Raw genomic sequence first — 27,072 nt, 5'->3', positions numbered from 1 at the left:
GATAGTGCTGTAGTGAGGGCTCATATTAGTTTCTGCTGCTGGCCAGTGGGCATTCAGGAGCAGTATTGCCAAGATCAACCTTGGTGAATCAGAGCCCGTGCTTAGCCACTATAGCTATTCTGTTCATATTCATTCATGGGTTTGTTGTGCAAGCACTACACGGCTGAGGAGGGAGGCTGGTTGACATGACTTGGATGAGTTTTGTCCCTCTGTTTGTAGAGTTCCTTGTTGGGCATTAACATGAAACACAAAGATCTACACACTGTCCCACTCCCATAGATGAATCCTCATGATTCTTTCTCACACTTTTTTGTCACTGATTTAGGATCCTATCTGTTACTTCCCAGGCCCCTGAACAACTGGCGAAGCCATTCACCACTGTTCAGAAGTCATGTATGTCTTTAACTCTTTTGTGACTATTTAAAGTGGTAACCAAGTATATTGCTTAAAAGTGGACACAAGGAGGATGTTTTTCTCACCACTATCTTTTGAGGTCACTCCTGAGAGTGGCTGTTGTGTAGCAGTTGAATTTTAGCCCATCTTCTTAGGGCAGTCCATATGTAAACCAGGCCTGTTTGCCTCTTCCACCAGCTAGCCATAGGGAATCTGCCATGAGGTAGTGGACGGATGTGATTGAGGGGAAGCACTGGTGCAGTAGAGGGAGACAACGTGGGGTCAGCCATGTGTATGTAACTTTCTTGTGCTAGCCAGACTTGCTCAGTCACAATTTCTAATGTACCAAATGTGCTTGCCTCATCTTGTTGCTGGATCTGAAAATACTCAGCTCATAATGGGCAGCTCTGGTTGCCTACTCACTTGATATCCCATAGTAGGTAGTGGCCATGAGAATGAACCTTGTGGGCTTCTGACTATGGCTTCCAATCATTGAACCAGGGCGCCAGCTACTTGCTGCTGAAGTCTGTCACAGCATTTACATCAAGGCCATGCTTCCCACAGGCTGCTCCCAGCTAACAACTGAGTGTAGCAGGGATACAAGGGCAGACCCATTTCTGGGAGACTCAAGACTCCTCTGGTGATTGACATAGGCTCTCAGTCTCCCTGAAACACTTGCTGGACCGTCTTCAGTCTTCATGGTAGCTAGATGCTTTACCCAACCTTATTATCTCTCCTTTGCAGATTGTATCACAGTCTGGCAGCTCTCCTGGACTTTCCTGGCTCCTTCCCCACTTCCCATCCATAGGCATCTCCCCTAATGAAATCTTTGCGTGTTTAATCCTGTCCTGGTGTCGGCTCCTTTGCATGTTTAATCCTTCTCAGACCAAGAAAGTGGTCTTAGAAGACAGGTGGTAAGATGGGGGTCTGGGACTGGATCACCTAGTAGGAGTGGAGGATACCATCTTGGGTGATTGATGAGGCACAAGGTGATGACTCAATTGCTAGATTTTGCTGGTGGTGATCTGAAAAAAGTGTCCCACATTAGGGGGAATGCTGTAGGAGGGGCGATGATGTAAGTATTTGAAAAATACATGGAGAACAAAGCCTACAAAGGCAGTAGAGTAGGCCAGGTATGGCTAAGCTGCACACTGCAGAAGGATAATGAGAGACAGAGAGCTGTTAAAGAGCAGATAATGGCTAAGTGTGAGATCAAAGCAGCCTTGGGGAGAGATTAAGAAAAGGCCCTTATCAGCAGTAGTGGGAGGGCACACACAGTTGAACCATAGGCTGAAGACTTCACCACAAATGTGCTCTTGAAAGGAGCACCAGTATCACTAAGAAGTTTAGTTATAAGGCTGGGCACAGTGGCTCCCTCCTGTAATGCCAGCACTTTGGAAGGCCTAGGTGGGAGGATCACTTAAGCCAAGGGGTTCAAGACCAACCTGGGCAACATAAGGAGACACTGTCTCTACACAAAATTTAAAAATTAGCCAGGCATGGTGGCATGTGCCTGTAGTCAAAGCTACTTGGGAGGCTGAGGAAAGAGAATCACTTGAGCACAGGAGGTTGAGGCTGATGTGAACTGTGATCATGCTATTGCACTTCAGTCTGGGCAACACAGTGAGACCCTGTCTCAACAAAAAAGGAGGAAGTTTAGTGGTGGCGGTGGGGTGGCCCTCTTCTGCAGGCCAGGGGACATGGCAGGAGAGGTGGCCATAGAGCTGAGTTCATTAACATTGATAGAGAAGAGGGAGTCTCAAAGTCACTCATCCTGAGGCTGGGTAGTGGCATTTAACTGCCAGAAGGCAGGAGGCTGCAATTACTTTAATGATCACCAAGGCCAGAGGATCAGACAAAGGGACTTGACCTGTAAGGAGTGGTGGAGATGGTTAAAGGAGTGTGGTGTCTATAGGGGAACATAGACAGACTATTGACATAGGTGCTGCTTTGCATCCATGAAAAAGGATAAAGCAAGCATGGAGAAGTAGCATAAGGCTGACAGGGGCTGCCCCAGTAAAACGCTACAAATTTCTGCTCAGTTCCCAGATTTGTGCCAATTGTCAGATCTTGAAGCCACTGAAAGAAAAGGTGGCCAGGTCCTTAGAAAGGACTCTGCACAATTGCAGCAAGTATATACCATGATAATTTTTCTAGTTCTTTTCTGAAGGTGCATATGGTTATTTATTCGGGTGACTACGTACTGAGCAAATATTTCCAGGACTAATGGACACAGAGTCTGAAGTGACAGTGCTATGTAGAGACCTAAAGTGTCACCATGACTCCTCTGTTAGAGTGGGGACCTACGAGAGCCACGTAGTGAATGAAACTTTAGCTAAAGACTGGCTCACAGTGGGCTCACTGTGCCAATGACCCAGCTAGTGGTCATTTCTGCAGTGCCCAGGTGCATCAGTTGGGAAGGATATACTTGGAGTAATCCCCCATAAGGAATCCATGGTCTGTGAGGTAAGAGCTATCACAGTGGGGAAGCCCAAATAGAAACCTCCGAAACTGCCAGAAGCTAGTAGGCTCCCACTTCATGGCCAAGTTAGTAAAGAAAAAACAATATTGTATCCTCAGAGAGTGATATAGCAGAGATTAGCACCACTGTTAAAGACCTAAAAGATGCAATGGTGGGCCGGGTGCAGTGGTTCATGCCTGTGGGAGGCCAAGGTGGGAAGATCATGAAGTCAAGACGTCAGGACAATCCTGGCCTACATGGTGAAACCTCGTCTCTATTAAAAAAAAAAAATACAAAAATTAGCTGGGCATGGTGGTGCACACCTCTAATCCCAGATACTCTGGAGGCTGAGGCAGGAGAATCACTTGAACCTGGGAGGCGGAGGTTGCAGTGAGCCATCGTGCCACTGCACTCCAGCCTGGTGACAGAGCGAGGCGAGACTCCATCTAAAAAAAAAAAAGATGCAATGGTGGTGGTGCCTTTCACAATTCCATTCAGTTCATCAGTTTGGTTGCTGCAGAAGTTGAACAGCCCCTGGAGAATGACCGTAGACTACCGCACACTCAACCAAGTGGTAACTCTGATCATAGCTGCTGTGCTAGGTGTGGCATCGCTGCTTGAGCAGGTGAATAAGGCTTCTCCTGTAACGTATACTGCAGCTATAGATTTGGTGAATTCAGTCTTTTCCATTCCAACTAGAAAAATTCGCATCTACATGGGATGAAAAATACTCAGTTACAGTGATAGCTGCCTCTCACAATATAGTCCAAAGACATCTACCCTGCCTGGTTGTCCCAAGAACATCACACTCACAGGTTCCGTTTGCCACTTCATGTTCAACGGACAAGAAGAGCAAGAGGTGGCCAGCCCTCTGGAGGCTTTGTTATCCAGAGGGTGAGAGATGAGCCCTTTGGAAACTCAAGAAAGGGACATATCAGTGAAGGCTTGAGGAATTCCATGGGCAGAACATGCTAGGATTTCTCCTCTAAAGTAGAAGAAAAGTCTAAGGTGCAGGTGGAGCTTATGGCAAGCTCCAGTGGGAGGATCATGATCTGGTCCCTGCAATTCTGGTATAAGGCTATGTCTACCATAGTAGGGAATTAAACCCCTTTGAGAATTGTCTCTGTGCATTAGTGGTTCCTGATATCAAAAAAATGCTAGACCACGGGCACCAAGTGACTGTGCATCCAGAACTTTCCATTAAGAGATAAGTCCTGGCTATAAATCACTCTTGGGAAGGACTGGGGATATGTTTATAGCCACTATATCTATGGTGACGTTGCATAGTCCTCTCTTGAAGGACTCAGACTCCTTAAAACCATGAGCTCAGTAGGTTTGAGAAGTGGTTCAGGTCTGGAAGGATCTAGTAAGGGATTGTGATTTTTCACTGTTATGGCTGACATAAACTTCTAATCATCATCTCTTGACTTTCTCTGATTTTACAAGTTAAACAATATTCAAATTGGCTGCCTGTCTACTTTACTTCTAGGAACACCATGATCTATTAGCCATTGTCATAGATCTCTGTTGGACAAGGCATCTTGGTTGCCACTGTTTTTTTGCCCATTAAGGTAATTATCTCCACCTTACCTCTGGTTATGCAGCACCACCTGGTCTCTGCTATTCCAGACTCATTCACACTGATACCAGGGAGCCCATTTCTATGGTAGCTAACGAGGATTATCACCACTGAGCTTCTCAAATAATTTCTTCCTGCTTAGCAAATTCCTTACTGCCCTAGTGAAGGGATCCTCTGTCACTCTCGGGAAACATTATCAGATAGTGCGTCCCTATTCTAGGAGATGTATTTATTTTAACAGTTCCACATCCCTGAACCTTCTCATCTCTTCATCAATACTTGACCATTCTAACTGGCTAATTCTAACATCTCCATCGCATTTGCTGTAGGCTGTCATCATGTCCATGCTTCATGGGTCCACTCTCATAGTTTATTAGCATCTACCCGAGGCATTCTCTGAGGACAGTAAGTCCTGCACCATGAGAATGTGTTCTTGTGCTAATAAATTCTCTCTACCCAGTCTTACCTTCTGCTCCACCCCTCAGGCTCACCACCATCCAAGACCCACCTCCACGCATGATTTTCTCTCTTCCTATCAGGACGTAATAGCCACATCATGCAATTCATTCAGTAGGAAAGCCCTTTTCTTCTGGGGAAGGGACTCATGTTCTTGTTTAAGCTATGCGTAAGCTTGGCCCTGGTTACCGGCCTGGAACAATGAGTGGATTGGGTGATCTTGATGAGGAAAAGCTTTATCTTGGGAAGTATCTATCACCGGGCAAGTCTATGCATTGTTACCAGAGTACAAGTGTCTGGTGTCCCCTAGTAAGAACAGGCCTGCTTCTGCCAGGCTGGAGAGTTTAGGAGAAGCCAGGTATTCATTGTTCTCAAGTGCATCCATCCAGATGTCTGGGGTCTCAGACATTCCAGGTCTCAGGGTCTCAATCATTCCCTGTTGGTGTCCTAACTTTAGCTTAGAAGATTTTTCAAGGGTATAGGCTCAACCTTAACCTTATGAGTAAACTCTGGGTCTAATTTTCAGTGTTGTTTAACTATGGTTCCAGGAGACACAGCTATCTTTAAAAGCTGCTAGGAGACCTGATTTTCACAGTGTACTCTGTGTTAATAGCTGATTAACTGAGACTGCCATTTTCTTCAAGATTTCCAAGGCAGTTAACAAAAGGCAGCCAACGCCGCAATAATTGTGATTACCCTTGCCTCTAGACCTAGAGGTGCTAGCGTTAATACACGCCTCTGGGCAGCCCACCCCTCTGAACCACATCCCGGTCCACCACTGACAGTCTTAGTAGTAGGATGCTGTCTGACTAGCGGGGAGATCCAGTTTCAGAATCTCACTGAGGGTTTGCTCTCTAGGTCTCCTTCTCATACTTATCGACTGACTTAGTTTGTGTGCCTGAAAACAGAGCCTGAGGCAGGGATTTGGGTAAAAAGGTAGATTTCTTGGGAGCAAGGGTGGAGGGGAGGAGGGAAGGTGAGACGAGGGGATATTCCTGAGACTGCTGCTGTGAGCAATGGGAGCCCCACTTCCTAGGACTTTCATGCAGCACACAGAATGCCTCAGAGCTCCCTCAGCTCTCATGGCCCTTCTGTTGAGGGTTCCTCCTGGGGGACTCCACCTGTCCTGTAGTTCTAATCTCACTTGAGCAAAGACAGAAGGGACGTTTCTGCCCTGGGGCAGAAAATAGAAAGCCAGGGGCCCACCCATGCTGCAGGCGGTATGCTGTCAGTGCAAAGGGAGGCTGGGCCTGCACACTACGGTCCACTGCAGCTGTGGCTTAAATCCGAGGTGGGCTGAAGTTTTGTGACCTGCATGAGAGATCACATGGTCCTTGTCATAGTCATCATCATCATTATCATTGGGTATACCACCTATAGAACAAGGGCAGCGTATTGTAAATAATAGAGTCATCAAAAAGTGCATGAGTGGGAAGAGGAGAATGAATCTAGCATTTGGTAATGAGGAGGTCTACATGGAGGAAGTGGTTTTTCATGGAATCTTTAAGACAAGTAGGATTTCATCGGGTAAAGAAGTCACCTGAGTGTGGTGGGCCATGCCTGGCCACACCCCTGTAATCCCAGAGCTTTGGGAGGCAGAAGCTGGTGGATGACTTGAGACCAGGAGTTGGAGACCAGACTTGGCAACATAGTGAGACTCCATCTCTCCAAAAATAAAAAAATAAAAATAAATTAGCCAGCTGTGGTGGTGTGCACCTGTAGTCCTAGATACTTGGGAGATGGAGGTGGGAGGATTACATGAGCCCAGGAGTTTGTCATGCCACTGCACTCAAGTCTGGGTGACAGAGAGACACTGTCTGAAAAAAAAAAAAAAAAAAGGAAAGAAAAAAAGAATTCAAGGCAAAACATTCCAGGGGAGGAAAATATAACAAACACTGGATATAGTGATGGGGGTGCAGTGATGAGATGCAGGAGTGGAGGTACAGTGATGGGGTGCAGTGATGAGGTATAGAGATGGGATGCAGTGATAGGGCACAACCATGGGCTTGCAGGGATGGGAGGTAGTGGCCTGCAGTGGTGGGGTAGAGTGATGAAGTATATTGGTGAGGGTTCAGTGGTAAGTGCAGTAATGGGGGTACAGTGATGTAGTACAATGGTGGGGTTGCAGTGATGGAGTGCAGTGATGCAGTGCAGTGGTGGGATGCAGTGATGGGGGTAGCAGTGGAGCTGCAGTGGTGGGGTGCAGTGGCAGGGTACAGCAATGGGATAATGGTGAAGGTGCGGTGATGGGGTGCAGTGGTGGGATGCAGTGGTGGGGTGCAGTGGTGGGGGTGCAGTGATGGAGTACAGCAATGGGCTATAGAAATGGGGAGCATTGGTGGAGTACAGTGGTGGGGGTGCAGTGATGGGGGTAGCAGTGGAGCTGCAGTGGCAGGGGTGCAGTGATGGGGTGCAGTGGTGGGGTGCAGTGATCAGGTGCAGTAGTGGGGTACAGTGGTGGGGCACAGTGATGGGGTGCAGTGGTGGGATGCAGTGGTGGGGGTGCAGTGGTGGGGTGCAGTGATGGAGGTAGTGGTGGGGGTGCAGTGGTGGGTGTAGTGATGGAGTGCAGTAGTGGGGTGCAGTGGTGGGAGTGCAGTGGTAGGGTATAGTGATGGGATAATGGTGGAGGTGCAGTGATGGGGTGCAGTGGTGGGATGCAATGGTGGGGTGCAGTGGTGGGGTATAGTGATGGGGTGCTGCAATGGGGTGTAGTGATGGGGTGCAGTGGTGGGATGCAGTGTGGGGGTGCAATGATGGGGCACAGTGATGGTGCACAGAGATGGGGTGCAGTGGTAGAGTGCAGTGATGGGGTGCAGTGGTGGGGGTAGTGGTGGGGGTGCAGTGATGGGGTGCAGTGGTGGGGGTAGCAGCGGGGTTGCAGTGAGGCATTAGTTTGGAATCATAGAATGGAGTCAGATGAGAAAAAATTTGAAGGTCAAGTTAAAGTGTTTGGGTTTAATATGAATGTGTGAGAGGTTTGAAGAAACAGGTTATGAGATGGAAGCTTTAAGGCTTCCTAGCTGTGGGTCCATATGTGGTGTATGGGGCATTGCCTAGTGACCTGATTCCAGCACCAGAGCACCACTTCTTTGTTTTGTCCACCTACAGGCTGGTTTCCACCCTGAGGCAGCTGCCATTGCTCTCGTACCTTCAAGGTTCCTTTAGCCTCTCTTTATGAGGATCCCAAAGTGGGCTTTGATCTTTACCACCTATCGGCAGAGGTAGATGAACCTATGTTTTAAACCAAGCTGCTTAAAGAACAAGTCCTTAGCCCTCATCTTGGTTTTCTCCCTCAGGGTTTCAGCAGAGTAATCTGGGAGAACAGGGAGAGCCTATCAAAGGTCTGTGTCTCCCAGGGGCCATCCAGGCCACTGACCTGTGCTACTGATGGGGACATCAAGGTCCAAGGTGGTTATTCAGCTTTCTAGAAGATTAAGTAATTTTTCATGGCCCAAGAACTGCAGAAGCCGGCCCATCCTCCCAGATCTTTCTATTGCCTCTCCTTTCCTACTCCCTCCTCCCCAAATTGCAAAGCCTGCAGCTCAAGGGCAGGAAACCTGAGCTCTAGTCCCAGCTGCTGCTTCTCAGCTTTGTGATATTGGACCAGCAATCCCATCTTGCAAAATCTCAGTTTCCTCATCTACAAAATGAGACTAATCACATTAAATTAGGTAACAGATGCAAAGAAAGCATTTAGCCCAGGGTCTGGTACCTATAAGGCATTCTGTAAATGAAGGCTAGTGGCATTGATTCCTGACATTATCAGTATTCCTCACAGAGTAGGTCCTGTGCATTAGGGGATGCCTGCGACAGAGGCGGTACCTAAAGAGAACAGCAAATAGAAGGCGTTTCATTAGGAAACCATTTCCTCTATAGTTCTCTTTGCATTCTGATTTTGTGGAAGAGAAAGACTCAGTTTGGTAGTATTATAGCATGTTATATATACATACACACACACACATAGATACACACACACATATATATACACACACACATATATATACACACACACATATGTATGTGTATATATATAATGCTTGTTAATTTCCATTTTTAGCATGGAGAATTCTTCGCCCCTCTGGTTAATGATAGATAATTATATCTAACTCAGTCTGGTAAAGTCCTATTCAGTAACTTAAACGGTCTCTTTAGATAGCATAATCACTTCAAATAAATCCATAGCCTCTCAGATTTGCTCCCCACCCCACCCACACTCCTTGCCAAGATGGTGTCAGGCTGTGTAAGTCAAGGGATGCTAATAGGACCACATGAGTGAGAGGGCAGAGGGAGCTTGGACCCACCTGCAGAAGTCCTTGCGTTGTTGTGGTCTCCACAGCAACGTCCCGCTGCCCGGGCTCCTGGGAGGAGGATGAATTCTCACGTGGTGAGCTCATGGTCTGTCCTCTCGTCTTGATCAAAGCCCACTGACCCTCCCTGGCTGGCTCAGTGCCCCACCTCACCGTGCATAGTGCTCAGCACTGTGCTCCAGCACAGGCCAGGCTGTGGTTTCACTCTGTTATCGAGTCCATGAAGCGCATCTGTAGCCCCCTGCCCTCCTCCTCCTCCTCTAGCTCCCAGCCAGGTTGGTAGTCACCTCTGAGTTTTCTTCAAAGCCACACGGTGATGTCTGGATCCATTTCAAGGAATTGGGGATCCAACGGAAGTGGGAGCACTCTCTGAGATCTCTCTTGGCCCAACCACTTCTGCTCTGCTGTGGCTGCCCCAGGTTGGTTGAGATGTGGAACCCTTCTGTCAGTATCCTCCTGGAGAACCCTTCACTGCTTAGCACACATTTCATCCTTGGCACACATTTCAGCCCCTCACTGCACCCCATCACTTTCCCCCATTGCTGTACCCCTTTAGGACCTATGTCTAAGAGGGGGAGTCAGGACACTTTGCATCACAGGTGCTTTCCCTACCTCTCTTCCCTTCTCCTTTCCAAAATCCACTGTACAGAAGGGCCGGATTTTCCTGTTTGTCCTATTTTGGGGATCTTCTCCACCATATACCTCCCCTTCATTGTAATGGTTGCTAGAGGTAAGGGAATGGTTTTGTGGTATAGAAATGCAAGATATATTGGCTTGCTCTTCCCAAAACACTATCCTTGTTGCACTAGGTAGATACAATTTTCTTTAATAACAGCTTTTAAAATAATCTCAATTTAAATAAAAAAAAATCAAGTAAATTGATAGTGAATTTGGTAGTGGCAATGGAACAAACTGGGAAGACAAAAGGTCTAGAGCTGAGCTTTGGGAAGCCACAGGGCACATGTAAGACACTGTGATGAATATGCACCTGGAAAAGTCCAAGGTGTACTCCAAGGAGGAAGAGAGTCATGGCTACGGTTTATTAGAGAATAAGAGAGGTTGGAAAAGCAAAGCACTGAGAAGTTCAGGAGAATCAGGGGAAGGTTCTCAGAAGAGGTGGCAGTTAAATTGGATTTTAAAGAAGAAGCTGGAGAAGAAAGACATCCACACTGGGGGTGGTGGTGTTGGCAACAAGATAGTTTGTGTGAAGTGCTTTAAAACAGTTGAGTGAGCAGTGGTGTAGAGAATTGATAATATTTCTGGTCAGATGAAGGGACAGATTTGAAGTCCAGGGAGAATCTTTTTGGTGGCAACCATGAAGGGCCAGAGGGGAAATAATATAATCTAAGAGGCCTCAAGGTTGCCAAGGAGGCTGTAGACCAAATGGCCATTGAAGACTCTTGTTGGCAGGGCCAGCCGGGCTGCCAGTCTGAGCTGGCAGTGTTTGTGCCTTCAGAGCCACTGGCTTGTCCCAGCAGCAACCTTCTTCCTCTTCTCAGAAACTTCTCGGCTTCTCCAGCCTGCACTGTGTCCCACAAGCGGGGCTGGAAACCACATTCATCCTTGGGCCTCTGGCACTCGTAATCCTAAAATGTCTTGCCTGGTCTGGAATGTCTTTTCTATTTCCCCCATCCCGGAAGTCCAAAGCTGATCAAATTATCTTTCCCCAACTCAAGAGTTAATCGTCAGCTTCTTATGTAAATCAGAACAGGAAAGTCTTGCTTGGTCAATTCCTTTGAGAATATTGTTCTGATGCTGTTCTTCAGTAACTCGGCTGCCTCTGCCTGCCTATTCAGCACTTACCAGTTAACAAGAAGCTCTTTCTGGCTCCCAACTGAAGCTCTCTGAGGTCAGCAGCAGCCGTCGATGTTCACGGAGTTCGGGCAGGCAGCCAAATGAGTGGGAATTGGGTGCACCCAGGCCAGATCCTATTTTGGGCTATCTGGGTCCTTGCAGCCCCCACCAAGGGTGAGATATCCAATGGGGGAGAGGGCTCTCAGAAGATGGGGTGGGAGAGGATTTTCCACTGGTAGAAACGAGGTTATTTTTTAGAGGTCTCTGAGGGTCTGTGGAGAGCTATGCAGTACTTTGATGGCATCAATGTTCTGGTGTTGCCGAGAACCTAGGACCAGAGCTTCCTTCTTGGGGTGGGTAGAGCACAAAAGACCCTGGTTCTGCCCTTGGATTGCTCACACGCTGCAAGGGGTTTAGAGGGACACTATCCTGAGCACTGGGGAGGTGTGAGGAGCAGAGCCTGTGCTTCTGCACTCCTGACTGCAGCGACAGGACTTTCAGTAATGAAATGACATTAGAAACAGTGCTAAGACACCCGGGTCTTGCTAAGTAAGTAGCCGGGCAGTTTCCTTCCCAGGCCTGCACGTTCTGTGTGGCGACTGAGACTCCTGCATGCCCAGTCTCCCAAAGTGCCATGCTGCTGGAAGTAGATGGGTTGATTTCAGGAAGCATCTGCTTGAGAATTTTAAATTTTCATCCATGAATATTCATGTGTATTCAAAAGCATATACCTAACTCACCAACCACAATTCCATAAATGTCATTACTTGGAATTCTTCTAGGTAAAATTTTAAAAGGAGTTTATTGAAATTAAATTTTAAGAAAAAAATAAAAAGCCAGTAATCATGCAGGTGCTGCACAGATGTGCCGGCAGTGGTGCCAGAGGGTGTGGAGTGACAGAAGTGTAGGAACCCCTGGGAAGATGAGTTTGTGGCATCCCAGGATCTACAGAGTTTGGTGTGTGTCAATCCTGTAGAAAGAAAGAGCTCTCAGCAGAAGGGAGATGGGTTCCTGAGTGAATGGAGGAGATTTTGTGGCTAGGTGCTGCTGGGCTCCTAGGAGAAACTAAGTCAGTGGTCTCATGGGGTGACTTCTACAGCAATCTTGGAAGAAGCCGTGGACCTGGATTCATGGAGAGGGAACCTGGATACTGTCAGCTGCACAGCCTCTGGGTGAAGGAAGCATGTCCCCACTGGGGAGCCACAGGCTGGGTGGGCCATGACCCTGCCTGTCCCCAGCCTGCTCCTGATTCCTCCATGTGTTCCCCCAGGGCCTTCTGCTGAAGGGCCACAGAGGAACACCAGGCTGGGATGGATTCAGGGCAAGCAAGTCACTGTGCTGGGAAGCCCTGTGCCTGTGAACGTGTTCCTCGGAGTCCCCTTTGCTGCTCCCCCGCTGGGACCCCTGCGATTTACGAACCCTCAGCCTGCATCGCCCTGGGATAACTTGCGAGAAGCCACCTCCTACCCTAATTTGTAAGACCAGGTTCGGGCCCACGGGTGGTTTGTGGCTCTGGGAGTGGCAGGAATGCAGGTCATGCAGCCCAGTGAGAAAGAAGAGGGATTGGCGTGGATGGGGGAGGAGGGAAAAAGAGGGCTTGAGACTCGGGCCAGTGGTTCGGTAATCTCCTGACTCCTAAACCGACTGATGGCCAGGACGCTGGAGGCATCTTTAAAAATATGCCGATTCTCCAAGCTCCCTTCTGAACTTTCTGAATCAGAATATCCCGAGCCGATCCCAGGAAACTATTATCTGAATGTTCTCTAGAGACTGATCACCAGCCAGGTGTTCTGGAAGTGCTGAGATGGGTTTACTGAGTCGTTTGATCAGAAGGGACTGTCTAGGTATCTTCTTGTGACCTCTCACCCAAGCCTGGCCTCTGTGGTCAGACTGGGTGGGGCTTTATTGAGAAGAACCACACTAGAAAGGTGTCAGCTCCAGCTGTCAAAACTGTGCCTGATGCAATACCTGGCCCATGGTGAACTCCATAAATACCCGTGGAATGAACATGTGGATGTGTCTCTGTGACACAGGGACTCTGGGAGGTAAGGAGCTCCTGGTCACTGCAGATTTTCAAGCTCGGGTAGGTAAGCAGTTACCAGGTTAATTGTGGAGGGGTGAGGTGAGACTTACTGGGTGGGCAGTGAGACTTGAAAATCCCCCTAGAATCTTCCACCTCTTTAGATTCTGTCAAGCTCTCAGGTTGGGCCACATGGGTTCCTGGTAGAATAAATTTTGGTGCCAGGATATTCCCTAAGCCACAGAAGATGACCCGATGTGGTCCAAGGACTGAGGACATCAAGCTGAAACTCATTTGTTGTGTGCATTCATTCATTCACCCAACTAATATTCATTGAGAACCAACTTGATAACTGGCTCTCCATTAGGCCTGGGGACATGGCAGGGGATGAGTCACCGCTGTCCTCAGGCAGCATGCAGAGGGGTGATGGTGGCAGGAATGTAAACAGTAATTGACAGTTAAAATATAAGATGGGAAGGGCAACCATTAGGGTGTCAGGGAAGGGTGCTGAGGGGAAACAAAAACCCACCTGGCCCAGCTTGGATGGGAGGTCAGAGATGGCTTTTCTGAAAGCACTGAGGCCTGATCAACAACATACAAAAGGGGCAAGGAGGCATGAACACCTGTCAGGAGAAGACGAGCAGCGATATTGCGCACTATTCTATTACGAAAACAACTAGCATTGATTGTGCACACAGTATGGTAGAAACATTCACATGACAGCCTCACTTAATCTTATGGTGTATCATGCTCTGCTGGTGCTCTGAGGTACAGAGGTGACTAAAACCTCTGTAGAGTCGTAGGCTTTCCGGTGCTCAGAGCTGAGCTGGGGATGGTGATAATGCACACGAACAAGCTTAGGACAAGTTCTGGGAAAGAACACAAAGTAGGTGGGTGTTTCCAAAGAAGAGATATAGTAGAACTGGAGAAATCTCAGAAGGCTTCTGGGAGGAGGTGGCAAGTTAGAGTGAATCTGAAACAAAGGGAAGAATGTGAGCACGCAGATATGGGGAGAGAGCAGTCGAGGCAGAGGGCCCGGCTTGAGCAAAGCCTGGGTGCGGGAGTCTATCCCGGTTTGTTCCAGGTACAGAGGACTGGAAATGTTCCTTTGCTCTTCTGGGGACAGAAGAGGGAGCCGCAGGGGCAAAGCCCTTGTTATTCGACTGTGTCCTGCCCTCTGTGGTTTAGGGAATTGTTGGGCCAGCTTGGTTTGTTATGTGTGTCTATATTATCGTGGTGGCATAGGAGGGTGGTGGGTGGTAATGGTGCAATTATTCTACACCATGTGCTTTCCTAGCCAGGAACCAGATCAAAGAGAATTATAATTTGCTTGCTTGTTTGTTTTGGAAACCATGGGGGTTTGGGTATGATTGGACTTTGTACCAGTAGCTGCCTCTTCTGCTCAGGCAGAGGAGACGGCCAGGCCTCCCTGCTCTCAGAAGAACTGGCCCTTCCCAGGCAAGTTTGCTGATAACTTTTTCTGAGGGTTTTCTCCTCTCCTTCTCCAAGGTGCCTCCAGAACTCAGAGTGGCTGCGCTTAGATCAACACATGCTCAAGGTGCATTACCCCAATATTGGCGCGTCAGAAGACTGCCTGTACCTGAACATCTATGCGCCTGCCCACGCCGATGCAGGCTCCAAGCTCCCCGTAAGGCTGCCTGCTGTGTGTGCTTCAAGCTCCAGCTAGCAGGACCTTGGCCTGGGATCCAGGCAGTGCAGCTGCATGTCTGGAATCGGAACTACCCCCTGTTGGGTAAAAGGGAAATGTAATCACATCAACAATTTTTAAAAATCATTCAAATGATAGATTCACGTGATCAGTTTTTCTGATTGATTCTTTATTGGCAGTGCCTTGACTTTTAATTTTTATTTTGTTCTGTTTTTCCAATCTGTTGCATATTTAGTGACCTGTAAGCTTTCAGAAAAGACACTACTTAAAAGGAGTCTGACTTTTTTTAAATTTGAGGTATCTTTTTTTTTTTTTAAATTATACTTTAAGTTCTAGGGTACATGTGCATAACGTGCAGGTTTGTTACATATGTATACATGTGCCATGTTGGTGTGCTGCACCCATTAACTCATCATGTACATTAGGTATATCTCGTAATGCTATCCCTCCCCCCTCCCCACTCCCCACAATAGGCCCCGGTGTGTGAGGTTCCCCTTCCTGTGTCCAAGTGATCTCATTGTTCCATTCCCACCTATGAGTGAGAACATGCGGTGTTTGGTTTTCTGTGCTTGTGATAGTTTGCTGAGAATGATGGTTTCCAGCTGCATCCATGTCCCTACAAAGGACACCAACTCATCCTTTTTTATGGCTGCATAGTATTCCATGGTGTATATGTGCCACAGTTTCTTAATGCAGTCTGTCACTGATGGACATTTGGGTTGATTCCAAGTCTTAGCTATTGTGAATAGTGCTGCAATAAACATACGTGTGCATGTGTCTTTACAGGAGCATGATTTATAATCCTTTGGGTATATACCCAGTAATTGGATGACTGGGTCAAATGGTATTTCTAGTTCTAGATCCTTGAGGAATCGCTGCACTGTTTTCCACAATGGTTGAACTAGTTTACAGTCCTACCAACAGTGTAAAAGTGTTCCTATTTCTCTACATCCTCTCCAACACCTGTTGTTTCCTTATTTTTTTAATGATTGCCATTCTAACTGGGGTGAGATGGTATCTCATTGTGGTTTTGATTTGCATTTCTCTGATGGCGAGTGATGATGAGCATTTTTTCATGTGTCTGTTGGCTGTATGAATGTCTTCTTTTGAGAAGTGTCTGTTCATATCCTTTGCCCACTTTTTGATAGGGTTGTTTTTTTTTCTTGTAAATTTCTTTGAGTTCTTTGTAGGTTCCGGATATTAGCCCTTTGTCAGATGAAGATATTGCAAAAATTTTCTCCCATTCTGTAGGTTTCCTGTTCACTCTGATGGTAGTTTCTTTTGCTGTGCACAAGCTCTTTAGTTTAATTAGATCCCATTTGTCAATTTTGGCTTTTGTTGCCATTGCTTTTGGTGTTTTACACATGAAGTCCTTGCCCACACCTATGTCCTGAATGGTATTGCCTAGGTTTTCTTCTAGGGTTTTTATGGTTTTAGGTCTAACATTTAAGTCTCTAATCCACCTTGAATTAATTTTTGTATAAGGAGTAAGGAAAGGATCCAGTTTTAGTTTTCTACTTGTAGCTAGCCAATTTTCCCAGCACCATTTATTAAATAGGGAATCCTTCCCCCTTTCTTGTTTTTGTCAGGTTTGTCAAAGATCAGATGGCTGTAGATGTGTGGTATTATTTCTGAGGGCTTTGTTCTGTTCCATTTATATCTCTGTTTTGGTACCAGTACCATGCTGTTTTGGTTACTGTAGCCTTGTAGTATAGTTTGAAGTCAGGTAGTGTGATGCCACCAGCTTTATTCTTTTGGCTTAGGATTGTCTTGGCAATGCGTGCTCTCTTTTGGTTCCATATGAACTTTAAAGCAGTTTTTTCCAATTCTGTGAAGAAAGTCATTGGTAGCTTAATGGGGATGGCATTGAATCTATAAATTACCTTGGGCAGTATGGCCATTTTCATGACATTGATTCTTCCTATCCATGAGCATGGTATGTTCTTCCATTTGTTTGTGTCCTCTTTTATTTCACTGAGCAGTGGTTTGTAGTTCTCCTTGAAGAGATCCTTCACATCCCTTGTAAGTTGGATTCCTAGGTATTTTATTTTCTTTTAAGCAATTGTGAATGGGAGTTCATTCTTGATTTGGCTCTCTGCTTCTCTGTTATTGGTGTATAAGAATGCTTGTGATTTTTGCACATTGATTTTGTATCCTGAGACTTTGCTGAAGTTGTTCATCAGCTTAAGGAGATTTTGGGCTGATATGATGGGGTTTTCTAAATATACAATCATGTCATCTGCAGACAGGGACAATTTGACTTCTTCTTTTCCTAATTGCATACCCTTTATTTCTTTCTCTTGCCGGATGGCCCTAGCCAGAACTTCCAAAACTATGTTGAATAGGAGTGGTGAGAGAGGGCATCCCTGTCTCTTGTGCCAGTTTTCAAAGGGAATGCTTCCAGTTTTTGCCCATTCAGTATGATATTGGCTGTGTGTTTGTCATAAATAGCTCTTATTGTTTTGAGATACGTTCCATCAATACCAAATTTATTGAGAGTTTTTAGCATGAAGGCCTGTTGAATTTTGTCAAAGGCCTTTTCTGCATCTATTGAGATAATCATGTGGTTTTTATCTTTGGTTCTGTTTATATACTGGATTATGTTTATTGATTTGCATATGTTGAACCAGCCTTGCATCCCAGGGATGAAGCCCACTTGATCATGGTGGATAAGCTTTTTGATGTGCTGCTGGATTCGGTTTGCCAGTATTTTGTTGAGGATTTTCGTGTCAATGTTCATCAGGGATATCGGACTAAAATTATCTTTTTTTTTGTTGTGTCTCTGCCAGGCTTTGGTATCAGGATGACGTTGGCCTCATAAAATGAGTTAGGGAGGATTCCCTCTTTTTCTATTGATTGGAATAGTTTCAGAAGGAATGGTACCAGCTCCTCCTTGTAACCTCTGGTAGAATTCGGCTGTAAATCCGTCTGGTCCTGGATTTTTTTTGGTTGGTAGGCTATTAATTATTGCCTCAATTTCAGATCCTGCTATTGGTCTATTCAGGGATTCAAGTTCTTCCTGGTTTAGTCTTGGGAGAGTGTATGTGTCCAGGAATTTATCCATTTCTTCTAGGTTTTCTAGTTTATTTGCATAGAGGTGTTTATAGTATTCTCTGGTGGTAGTTTGTATATCTGTGGGGTCAGTGGTGATATCCCCTTTATCATTTTTTATTGCATCTATTTGATTCTTCTCTCTTTTCTTCTTTATTAGTCTTGCTAGTAGTCTATCCATTTTGTTTCTTTTCAAAGAAACAGCTCCTGGATTCGTTGATTTTTTTGAAGGGTTTTTTGTGTCTCTATTTCCTTCAGTTCTGCTCTGATCTTAGTTATTTCTTGCCTTCTGCTAGCTTTTGAATGTGTTTGCTCTTGTTTCTCTAGTTCTTTTAATTGTGATGTTCGGGTGTCAATTTTAGATCTTTCCTGCTTTCTCTTGTGGGCATTTAGTGCTATAAATTTCCCTCTATACACTGTTTTAAATGTGTCCCAGGGATCCTGGTATGTTATATCTTTGTTCTCATTGGTTTCAAAGAACATCTTTATTTGTACCTTCATTTCGTTATGTACCCAGTAGTCATTCAGGAGCAGGTTGTTCAGTTTCCATGTAGTTGAGCGGTTTTGATTGAGTTTCTTAGTCCTGAGTTCTAGTTTGATTGCACTGTGGTCTGAGAGACAGTTTGTTATTATTTCTGTTCTTTTCCATTTGCTGAAGAGTGCTTTACTTCCAGCTATGTGGTCAATTTTGGAATAAGTGCAACGTGGTGCTGAGAAAAATGTATATTCTGTTGACTTGGGTGGAGAATTCTGTAGATGTCTATTAGGTCCACTTGGTGCAGAGTTGAGTTCAATTTCTGGATATCCTTGTTAATTTCTGTCTCGTTGATCTGTCTAATGTTGACAGTGGGGTGTTTAAGTCTCCCATTATTATTGTATGGGAGTCTAAGTCTCTTTGCAAGTCTCTAAGGACTTGCTTTATGAATCTGGGTGCTCCTGTATCTGTATTGGGTGCATATATATTTAGGATACTTAGCTCTTCTTGTTGAATTGATCCCTTTACCATTATGTAATGGCCTTCTTTGTCTCTTCTGATCTTTGTTGGTTTAAAGTCTGTTTTATCAGAGACTAGGATTGCAACCCCTGCCTTTTTTTGTTTTCCATTTGCTTGGTAGATCTTCCTCCATTCCTTTATTTTGAGCCCATGTGTGTCTCTGCATGTGAGATGGGTCTCCTGAATACAGTAAACTTGACTCTTTATCCAATTTGCCAGTCTGTGTCTTTTAATTGGACCATTTAGTCCATTTACATTTAGGGTTAGTATTGTTATGTGTGAATTTGATCCTGTCATTATGATATTAGCTGGTTATTTTGCTCATTAGTTGATGCAGTTTCTTCCTAGTGTCGATGATCTTTACGATTTGGCATGTTTCTGCAATGGCTGGTACCAGTTGTCCCTTTCCATGTTTAGTGCTTCCTTCAGGATCTCCTGTAGGGCAGGCCTAGGAGTGACAGAATCTCTAAGCATTTGCTTGTCTGTAAAGGATTTTATTTCTCCTTCATGTATGAAAGTTAGTTTGGCTGGATATGAAATTCTGGGTTGAAAATTGTTTTCTTTAAGAATGTTGAATATTGGCCCCCGCTCTCTTCTGGCTTGTAGAGTTTCTGCTGAGAGATCTCCTGTTAGTCTGATGGGCTTCTCTTTGTGGGTAACCCGACCTTTTATTCTGGCTGCTCCTAACATGTTTTCCTTCATTTCAACTTCGGTGAATCTGACAATTATGTGTCTTGGAGTTGCTCTTCTCGAGGCGTATCTTTGTGGCGTTCTCTATATTTCCTCTAGATGAATATTGGCCTGCCTTGCTAGGTTGGGGAAGTTCTCCTGGATAATATCCAGCAGAGTGTTTTCCAACTTGGTTCCATTCTCCCCATCAGTTTCAGGCACACCTATCAGATGTAGATTTGGTCTTTTCACATAATCCCATATTTCTTGGAGGTTTTGTTCATTTCTTTTTACCCTTTTTCCTCTAAACTTCTCTTCTCACTTCATTTCATTCATTTGGTCTTCAATCACTGATACTCTTTCTTCCAGTTGATTGAGTCAGTTACTGAAGCTTGTGCATTTGTTACCTAGTTCTCGATTCATGGTTTTCATCTCTATCAGTTCGTTTATGGACTTCTCTGCATTGATTATTCTAGTTATCCATTCTTCCATTATTTTTTCAAGGGTTTAATTTCTTTGCTCTGGGTACTTAGTTCCTCCTTTAGCTCTGAGAAGTTTGATTGTCTGAAGCCTTCTTCTCTCAGCTCGTCAAAGTCATTCTCCATCCAGCTTTGTTCCATTGCTGGCGATGAGCTGTGTTCCTTTGGAGGGGGGAATGTGCTCTGATTTTTTGAATTTCCAGCTTTTCTGCACTGCTTTTTCCCCATCTTTGTGGTTTTTATCTGCCTTTGGTCTTTGATGATGGTGACATACTGATGGGGTTTTGGTGTGGGTGTCCTTTCTGTTTGTTAGTTTTCCTTCTAACAGTCAGGACCCTCAGTTGCAGGTCTGTTGGATTTTGTTTGAGGTTCACTCTAGACCCTATTTGCCTGGGTATCAGCAGCGGAGGCTGCGAAAGATAGAATATTGCTGAATAGTAAGTGTTGCTGTCTGATTCTTGCTCTGGAAGCTTCATCTCAGAGGTGTACCCAGCTGTGTGAGGTGTGAGGTTTCAGTCTGCACCTCGTGGGGGGTTGTCTCACAGTTAGGCTACTCAGGGGGTCAGGGACTCACTTGAGCAGGCAGTCTGTCCGTTCTCAGATGTAAACCTTCATGCTGGGAGAACCACTGCTCTCTTCAAAGCTGTCAGACAGGGACATTTACATCTGCAGAGGTTTCTGCTGCTTTTTGTTTCACTATGCCCTGTCCTCAGAGGTGGAGTCTATAGAGGCAGGCAGGCCTCCCTGAGCTGTGGTGGGCTCCACCCACTTCAAGCCTCCCTGTGGCGTTGTTTACCTACTTAAGCCTCAGCAATGGCGGCCGCCCCTCCCCCAGCCCCGCTGCTGCCTTGCAGTTAGATCTTAGACTGCTGTGCTAGCAACGAGAGAAGCTCTGTGGGTGTGGGACCCTCTGGGCCAGGCGTGGGATATAATCTCCTGGTGTGCCATTTGCTAAGACCCTAGGTAAAGTGCAGTATTATGGTGGAAGTTATCCCATTTTCCAGGTGTTGTGTGTCTCAGTTTCCCTTGGCTAGGAGGGAATTCCCTTCCCCCTTGCCCTTCCCAGGTGAGATGATGCTTCGCCCTGCTTCAGCTCTTGCTGGTTGGGCTGCACCCACTGACCAGCACCAACTGTCCGACATGCCCCAGTGAGACGAACCTGGTACCTCAGTTGAAAATGCAGAAGTCACCCGTCTTCTGTGTCGCTCACACTGGGAGCTGGAGGCTGGAGCTGTTCCTATTCGGCCATTTTAGGCGCACTCTCTTTTTTCAAAAAGGATAATTTTATCCTCCAACTTTTCTGTTTATAATGAAGACAGTCAGGTAATCATGTTAAGTGTTTCATTTAAGAATATAAAATATCCCTATGTCAGTGAGTGGGGGAAAGGCATATTCTATTTTTTTAGCCAAACCCTCGCATCCTCTTCCATTCCCCATGCCTCTGCCAGGGGAAGATGGCTGTCTTGTATCATAACAGTAATGTCTATTAAATGCTCGCTGTGTACCAGGCACAGTTCATCACCTGATTTAACTGGGTAAGGACGATTTGGACCCATTCCACAGATGGAGAAGATGAGGCCTAGGAAGGTCATAAATGACTTGCTCCATGTTGTACACACAGTAGGCACTAGATTCTGGCACCAAAGAAAGCGCTTTGTCTACCTCCCCTTTCTTCTGTGGCTTTCTTCTCTTTACCTGCCCCAAAGGCTGTAATCTCTAATATGACCTCAAGAAACAGAATGGAAGGGATTTGTTATTAAATGTATAAATAGAGATAATGCCACTTGAATAATGTCTTATGTTTCCTGGTCCCAATTTTTCTAATCAATACAATTTTTACTCTTCCCGGTTTTTTTTTCTTTTTTGGAGGGAGGTGGGGGGTGCAGACAGAGTCTTGCTCTGTTCCCAGGCTGAAGTGCAGTTGTGCAAACTCGGCTCACTGCAACCTTCGCCACCCAGGCTCAAGGGATTCTTGTGCCTCACCCTCCTGATTAGCTGGGATTACAGGTGCCTGCCACCATGCCCGGCTAATTTTTGGTTTAGTAGAGACAGGGTTTCACCATATTGCCCAGGGTGTTCTCAAACTCCTGAGCTCAGGCAATCTGCCCACATCAGCCTCCCAAAGTGCTGGGATTACAGGCATGAGCCACTGCGCCTGACCTTTCTTCTTTCTCTTCTTTCTTTCTTCATTTTTCATCCTTTCTCCTTCTCCTCTTCCTCCTTCCTCCTTCTCCTTCTCCCTTCCTCCTCCTCTTTCTTTTTCTCCTCCTCCTCTTTTTCTCCCCTCCCCTCCCCTCCCCTCTTCCATTCTCCTTTTCTGCCCTCCCCTCCTTTCCTCTCCTCTCTCTGAGAGCTTTTCTCTGAAACACCTTGAGCTGCTTTTGCTCTTATATATGCTTACAATGGTTTCCATCTTCCTGTGGGTCACAGGCTCACTGGTATTTAGTGAGCTATTTCTGAGCACTTGAAACTTGAAATGTGCTATTGCTCATTGTTCTATGAGCTTTAGATGCAGAATTTTGTTTAAACCTCATGATAACTTCATTAGTGAGATACTTTCCTTCTTCACATTTTACAGATGAGAAAAATGAGCTTTAGGCTAAGTAATCTTCCCAAGGTCACACAGCTAGTCAGTGGCAGTGGGAGTCAAACCCAGGCACTCAGGTGCCAGAGCCCACATGCTTAACCCTGGGCCTTCTTCAAAAGACAAAACCTCGTACCCCGCTTAGCAAGTGGGACATTTCTATTTGGTGTTAAGAACGTGTGCCTCACCTGCATGGGGAGGGGAGGTGGTGCATCCTGGTTGACTGGACACTCCTCTCCCCACCTCAGGTCTTGGTGTGGTTTCCAGGGGGTGCCTTCAAGACTGGCTCAGCCTCCATCTTCGATGGGTCCGCTCTGGCTGCCTATGAGGACGTGCTGGTTGTGGTCATCCAGTACCGGCTGGGAATATTTGGCTTCTTCACGTGAGTCTCTCCAAGTAATCGACACCCCAGATCCCCAACGAGCAGGCATGCAGTAGCCGGAGACAATGCCGAGCGACCTAAGAACGAGTGAATCTTGAATGCCAGGCTGTACATAGAGTTTGGGCTTTATCCAACACAGACTGAGGGGCCAGGATTACCTTTCTCAAAGTAGTTTACCAGGAATCTCACTCTGAAGCCGAGTGGAGGGTGAGCCAGGGGTGTCCAGCTGCAGATGGGGAGCCCCACTGGGAGGCACTGTCTTGATGCAGGCCATGGGGTCATTCAAACACAAAAGCAATAGCTAACATGTATATAACATGAGTGTATGACATGCTTATTGTCTGCCTGGCGCTGTCAATCTTCACAGCCATGTGGAGTGGGCACTATCATTATTCCCATTTTAGATGTGAGAACCATTGAGGCAAAGCAGGTTAAGTGACTTGCCCAAGGTCACCCATATAATAAGTGACCAGACTGTGAATCCTGTGCTCGAGGCTGAGATGGTAACCATTAAGGTATAATGCTTCTCAGGATAAACAGAGATGAAGAAACGGGGTCCAGGGTGGGAGCCACAGTAGAATGGAGGTGAAATTGGCAGGGCTTGACTCTTGACCAGATGCAGGGTCCTGGAAGAGAGAAGGTGGAGTCAGAGCCAGCTCAGTGGTCACGGACAGTGGAGGGGACCAGGGGAAGGAGCAGTCTGGGGAACTGGAAAATGGAGGGGAGTAGAATGTGCCCCAGGATGACGTGCATATATGGTGTGCACTGCATGCATGCTTTCAGTCTAGACATTTCTTTGGTTCTATGGCATTTCCACTTGTTTCATTTGTTCTCCCATTAATTCCATCCTGGAAAACATACAATTGGCAGGGGGAGCAGGATTGGGGGGTGGGATCCCAAAACTGCAGCTTTCTAGCTCTTGGGCAAGGGGGTTTAACCTCTCTGTGCCTGAATTAAAGAGTTGATGTATCCATTGGTGTCCTGACAGCAGGCTCCAGGTTTAGTGGAAGGGAGTTGGCATGAGCTGCTACTGTGGAAAAAAGCAGCCTCTGCCCAAACACTTCCCATCAGAGATGGAGCATGGGGTGGTGGGATAAACATCGCAGTCTCTCTCTAGCCCACCCTCATGGCACACAGCTGAGGCCTGGGTGATGCCATTCCTAGAGGTCAGCTTTTCGGGGGCAGGGCAGAGAAGGGTGGAGAAGACCCAAAGAAGCAAAGGAAGAAAAACCAGCACCACCTACCTCATAGGTGTGAGGGTTGTAGGATTCTTAGCCTTAAAGTCTTTCGAACAGTGTCCTGTACTTGCTGCAGCTGCTGTTATTGTGTTGTTTTGTTTTGAGACGGCGCTCTGTCTCCCAGGCTGGAGTGCAGTGGCACAATCTCGGCTCACTACAAGCTCCTCCTCTCGGATTCATGCCATTCTCCTGCCTCAGCCTCCTGAATAGCTGGGACTGTAGGTGCCTGCCACCACTCCCAGCTAATATTTTTGGTTTTTTTTGTTTTTTGATTTTTCAGTAGAGATGGAGTTTCACCATATTAACCAGGATGGTCTCGATCTCCTGACCTTGTGATCTGCTCGCCTCGGCCTCCCAAAGTGATGGGATTACAGGCGTGAGCCACCGCGTCTGGCCTGTTATTGTTATTATGACTAGCATTAATTTAGTTTCATGGAAAATTCTGTGCCCAGGAAACCCTTGCTTTCTAGTACAGACCAACTCTCAGGATCGGATTCTTGGATTCCAGACCAGCCTGGGCAACATAGGATTCATGGATTGGGATTCATGGATTCTGAGGAGCCCATGAATACTTGAAATTGCACCTACAATATTGTATGTGCATTTCTTCTCGGGTGCATAGCTTTCATCAAATTCTCAAAGAAATTCAAATCCCAGCAAAGCGTGAGAACTGAGCCCAGTTTCCCTAGCTTCTCCAGGCCTCTGACTCTCAGTCCCCTCCCCACTGATGCCTGCCCACAGCCTCTGCTGACAACATCCAGGGCTGTGGGAAACACACCATGGCTGACTGAGAATTCTCACCCTGCCTCTTGTCCTCAGCACATGGGATCAGCACGTGCCGGGGAACTGGGCCTTCAAGGACCAGGTGGCTGCTCTGTCCTGGGTCCAGAAGAACATCGAGTTCTTTGGTGGGGACCCCAGCTCTGTGACCATCTTTGGCGAGTCCGCGGGAGCCATAAGTGTTTCAAGCCTTGTGAGTTCTCTGCTTTGTAATTTGAATGAATCTCAGTGCAGGAGTTTCCAAAAATGATGATGAATTATTAACATTTGATTGGTGCCTTCATGTTGAACAAACACTTTAATACACATTGTCTTTTTCAAGCCTCACACACACATTATGAGTTAGGGGCTCAGTCTAATTTCACAGACAAGACAGTGTCATTGGGAAACTTTAAATAAATCACCTGAGGTCACAGAGTGAGTAATAATTTGAGGGAAAATCCCTTGTATTTGTAGAGGAGAATCCCTAGTATTCAATTACCAGAGTGGTAATTACTTGTTTAATAGGAAACTCAGCTAAGTCATGAAATGCCAAAAGATGCATATAAATATTTTATTTTAATTGAAACCATAAAATGTATATTCCCTCACCAACAGTTTGATATGGAGCCTTATGTTTGCAGAGTTGGTGTGCCGACTCGAGTTCCAACATGGATTATCTTGCATAAACCACCCGCAAAATTCGCTGTCCTCAAATTGCAGTTTCTTTACAGTGGGTGCAAACTTAAAGATGCATGCAAAGCCGCCTGATTTTACTGCATTTGGGATTTTTATACTTTTCCTGCAAATATTTTACTTCTTTCTTGTCCACGCACGATTTGACAGTAATATATGTATTATATATCTATATATCTATATATATAGATACATAGATATCCGTATAGTATATATATATACATACACACACATATATGGCTTTTTGTTTTGATTTGTTTTGAGACGGAGTTTCGCTCTTGTTGCCCGGGCTGGAGTGCAATGGCGCAATCTAGGCTCACCACAACCTCCGCCTCCCGGGTTCAAGCAATTCTCCTGCCTCAGACTCCTGAGTAGCTGGGATTACAGGCATGTGCCACCATGCCTGGCTAATTTTGTATTTTTAGTAGAGATGGGGTTTCTCCATGTTGGTCAGACTGGTCTCGACCTCCCGACCTCAGGTGATCCACCTGCCTTGTCTTCCCAAAGTGCTGGGATTACAGGCATGAGCCACCGTGCCCGGTGACAGCAATATATTTTTTTGGGACAAGGTCTCACTCTGTTGTCCAGGCTGGCAAGCAGTGGGTGATCATAGTTCATTGCAGACCAAACTCTGGTCACAAGCAATTGTCCTGCCTCAGCCTCCCAAGGAGCTAGGACTAAAGGCATGCGCCACCTCGCCCAGCTAATTTTTTTTTTTTTAATTTTTTTAGAGATGAGGTCTAGCTGTATTGAGCTATATTGCCCAGGATGGTCTTGAACTTCTGGGCTCAAGGGATCCTCTTGTTTTGACTTCCCAAATTGCTGGGATTATAGGCATGAGTCACTATGCCTGACCTGACGCAATATTTTTTAGCCATCTTTTATCAAGAATTTTTTTCCAGACATAATTTAATTTTCTTTTTACACATACAGTTCATTTGTTCTCATATTTCATTGATTATGTAATTACAATAACAAGTGCAAATGACAAAACAGGTTTGGAAGCGAACAAACCTGATTCTTGCCAAGAAACTGGTGAGAAGAGAAATGTACAGAGGTGCTAGAAAAAGGCCCACTGGCTCAGTGGTCAGCATTTCCTTGGCATCAGTTGGCAAGTTAATTGCAGCAATCAGTGACATGGTGGTGAGTTAAGAAAGCTTCTGCTGAATAGCACTTGACAATATCTGTGGTCTTTTTACATCTTCAAAATTACCTTCTAAGGTGAATTATATTAACCTAACTTTTCATATATTATAACAGCCTTTATTTCATGATCAAAATTGGACCAGACCCTGTGTGAAGAGTTCTATGTTGATTACTTCCCCTGCTCCTCACAACAGTTTTGTGATATGGGCTCAATTTTTACTCCAGCTTTACAGGGGAGTGAACTGATACTTAGAAATATTAAGCAACTTGGCCGGGTGTGGTGATTCATGCCTGTAATCCCAGCACTTTGGAAGGCCGAGGTGGGTGGATCAAGAGGTCAGGAGATTGAGACTATCCTGGCCAACATGGTGAAACCCCATCTCTACTAAAAA

At 45.9% G+C, this 27,072-nt stretch overlaps 1 protein-coding gene across 1 annotated transcript in view; it reads left to right on the top strand.

The window, feature by feature from the left end:
• Nucleotides 1–10,945: 10,945 nt before the first annotated feature.
• Nucleotides 10,946–27,072, top strand: part of CES5A (carboxylesterase 5A) — a 33,858-nt gene continuing 17,731 nt past the window's right edge. Inside the window, exons 1-5 of the mRNA XM_065536844.1 lie at nucleotides 10,946–11,167; nucleotides 12,264–12,468; nucleotides 14,523–14,661; nucleotides 22,708–22,841; nucleotides 24,899–25,052. Coding sequence (XP_065392916.1) covers nucleotides 11,095–11,167; nucleotides 12,264–12,468; nucleotides 14,523–14,661; nucleotides 22,708–22,841; nucleotides 24,899–25,052 — 705 coding nt within the window. The 5' untranslated portion in view covers nucleotides 10,946–11,094. The remainder of the gene's footprint in view (nucleotides 11,168–12,263; nucleotides 12,469–14,522; nucleotides 14,662–22,707; nucleotides 22,842–24,898; nucleotides 25,053–27,072) is intronic.

Source organism: Macaca fascicularis, chromosome 20, assembly GCF_037993035.2.
Source record: "Macaca fascicularis isolate 582-1 chromosome 20, T2T-MFA8v1.1".
NCBI lineage: Eukaryota > Metazoa > Chordata > Mammalia > Primates > Cercopithecidae > Macaca > Macaca fascicularis.
The sequence above is the reverse complement of the archived record's forward strand: the minus strand, read 5'-3'. Positions and strand labels throughout refer to the sequence as shown.